Raw genomic sequence first — 2,910 nt, forward strand, 5'->3', positions numbered from 1 at the left:
TACTACTACTACTACTACTACTACTACTACTACTACTACTACTACTATACTACTACTACTACTACTACTACTACTACTACTACTACTACTACTACTACTACTACTACTACTACTACTACTACTACTACTACTACTACTACTACTACTACTACTACTACTACTACTACTACTACTACTACTACTACTACTACTACTACTACTACTACTACTACTACTACTACTACTACTACTACTACTACTACTACTACTACTACTACTACTACTACTACTACTACTACTACTACTACTACTACTACTACTACTACTACTACTACTACTACTGGCTTCAAAATTGTTGGATTTACCAGCACACCTATATGTATACAATGTACATGTAGTGGTACATGATTGTACAGTAATCATCATACATGTACATGTACATGTCTCTGGCCCTGTATCTACTGTATCAAAAAGGCATAATATTATTATTAATTTTTTCAATTAATTTCCCTTGCATATTGAATTTTTAGTTCCTTTCAACTGCAATATGAAAATAAAGTACACATTGACATAGAGCAAGAAAAGAGCTTGATTTTGATATGCATGTCATACTATACAAAATATGGGTTCACATACATTCAAATGGGACTTCGGTTATAAGGACACTTCGCGAATAAGGACACTTTTCTGATGCCCCGCCGAATGTCGTTATTGGCGAAGTTGACTGTACTTATAATCCTAATCATCACTCATGCAAAACTGAAGGGTTAAATTCACATCAAAAGACAACATTAGTAATCAGATAAATACGTCCAAGACGGAAGGAATAAATAGACTGACCAAAGTGAACAAAACAGCGATTGAGGGGGTTGCACAGTGTACCAGTGGGTCGATGCATTTTAAAGGGGGAAAACATTCAGGCCGCGAATGTTGTCCGAGAACATAGGGAACTAAGTTATCAGTGTCCCCACATGCAAAGGTGAAACCTCACTAAAATGGTCTAGGGTAAAACGTGGATCAGGTGAAAAAACTATATCCAGGAGTTATGCTGCCCTCTATGTGGGAGCTTGAGCTTTTCCTTCTGACTTAACAGGACCCTTGAATACAGTGGTCATGAAAATTTACTGGTAAATTGTGGCTGCCGGCAAACTTGGTGCAAAACTCTTGTACTGTCAGTTCTTTTCTCTCTTCTCTTCTTTTCTATTCACTTGGTGCACGGGGGGTAACTGCGCCGACACCCACGGTCAACTGGGTACTCACAGCTCGGAGTGAGGATAGCAAGGATTCAGTTTACAGGGTTATTGGCCGTTAAACACCCGATTGGTTGAGAGACTCACCTCCTCTCCCCTGACTCACTTGTGAGGTCTGCATTCGCCATTAAGGTGTAAAGGCATAGTGGTGGCCTGCGGATGCGAAGGCTATAGCTTGTGTGTTTCTGAACATTCATGTGATGCTAACGCGGATCCCGCGAATATTATGCACTGGGCATATAATACGGTGAAGACCTCATGTTGACTAAGTGAGCTCAGCTCATCATCCTGACACTCCTCCATGTATCAAAAATTATTATCATAAGGTGATTGGAGTGGTGAAGATCGTAAGAAAAATTAGAAATCAGATATCACCCACTTTGGTAACGATGGTGCATGCTCTGTTTTTTGTCGCAGCGAACACGTACTGGTTGCGAGATCACAATGGGCAGACGGATAGGATCTGGTCTCGTTTATGCCACCAGTTGTGGCCAATGAATCTTTGTTTACTGCCCAAGCACCGTCAAAGCGACATTCACATGAAATTGACACAAGGTTCTAGATTTCAATTCAGGACAAAAGCTCAATTCAAACCCAGTGGAACGTGTGGTGTTAGATTGTGCGAAAATCGAGAACTTCTACTTTCTCTCATTTATCCCAAAATCTCAGTTTAGAGCGTTTCTACGCAACAGTACTTGAAAACTGCCGAACTCATACCTATTCCTATATTGGGTAATCTTAAATCTCGCGCGTCTACGTAATCTGGCAAAAGCGGAGTTCAAACAAACTACAAGTCCTTGATGGGACATAGCTGAAACATAATACATCATGCACACTCCTTTTTTTTAAACAAAATAAGTCTCTTGTACGGGCAAAGCAAATTTGCTTACATAATATGACAGAAAATCTCAATACCAAAAAAAGTAACAAAACGTCAAGAATCTGAAGAAAGAAAAAACTCAATCCAGTTCTTTGTTGCCATAACGGGAAACTAAAACATAACACAAATCTGAGAAGATGGCAGTTGGTGGTCACTCTGCAACAAAATCACCAAACGTAAGCACTAAAAATGTTGAAACATGGTTGCAGGAGACAAACTACAAGTAAGCAAGCAACGCATACAAATAAACAATCAGACAATTAAAACACGTTTAATACCGTCTAGGCCAACATTCGGTCGACACATAACGCCTTTTCGCCGTAGGATATGTTCTCCACAAGAGGAGGGCATGCAAGGACACACTTCCCATGTTACAATAAAATATGTACTAAAAGCTTGTTAAATTGACTTTCATAAATAGGTAACGTAAGGTTGTGATGTAAAACTACGAGCTGTAGAAAAAGAGAGAAAGCCTTGATAGAATGGATTCAGTTCACGCCTAGACAATATTCCATATGATTAAACTGCAAAATTAAACATGAGAAGTATTGGTCACAAGGATTGCAATAAGCAGACCGCGGTGACGCGTCGTTACGCGCAAGCTATGCGACTTTCATGTCGTGGAATGTCTCAGTACTCTTGGTCCGCTTTGTGCTAGATTGTGCACGTCTGACGATTCAAAACCTGGTTTAGTTGGTGGACTCGATCGCATAACTTGTGCCCACATTTTTCAATGTTACAATTTTTCTTCCTTGGCTCACCATCTGAGTTCCTTATTCTCGGTATATCTCATCATTTTCT

At 39.8% G+C, this 2,910-nt stretch overlaps 1 protein-coding gene across 1 annotated transcript in view; it reads left to right on the forward strand.

Moving 5' to 3' along the window:
• The window catches only part of LOC135824393 (uncharacterized), a 25,265-nt gene that overhangs the window by 21,479 nt on the left and 876 nt on the right, over nucleotides 1–2,910 (forward strand). The window contains exon 5 of the mRNA XM_065337124.1: nucleotides 2,319–2,332. Within this exon, the coding sequence (XP_065193196.1) occupies nucleotides 2,319–2,332 (14 nt within the window). The remainder of the gene's footprint in view (nucleotides 1–2,318; nucleotides 2,333–2,910) is intronic.

Source organism: Sycon ciliatum, chromosome 9 (genome assembly GCF_964019385.1).
Source record: "Sycon ciliatum chromosome 9, ocSycCili1.1, whole genome shotgun sequence".
Taxonomy (NCBI): Eukaryota; Metazoa; Porifera; class Calcarea; order Leucosolenida; family Sycettidae; genus Sycon; species Sycon ciliatum.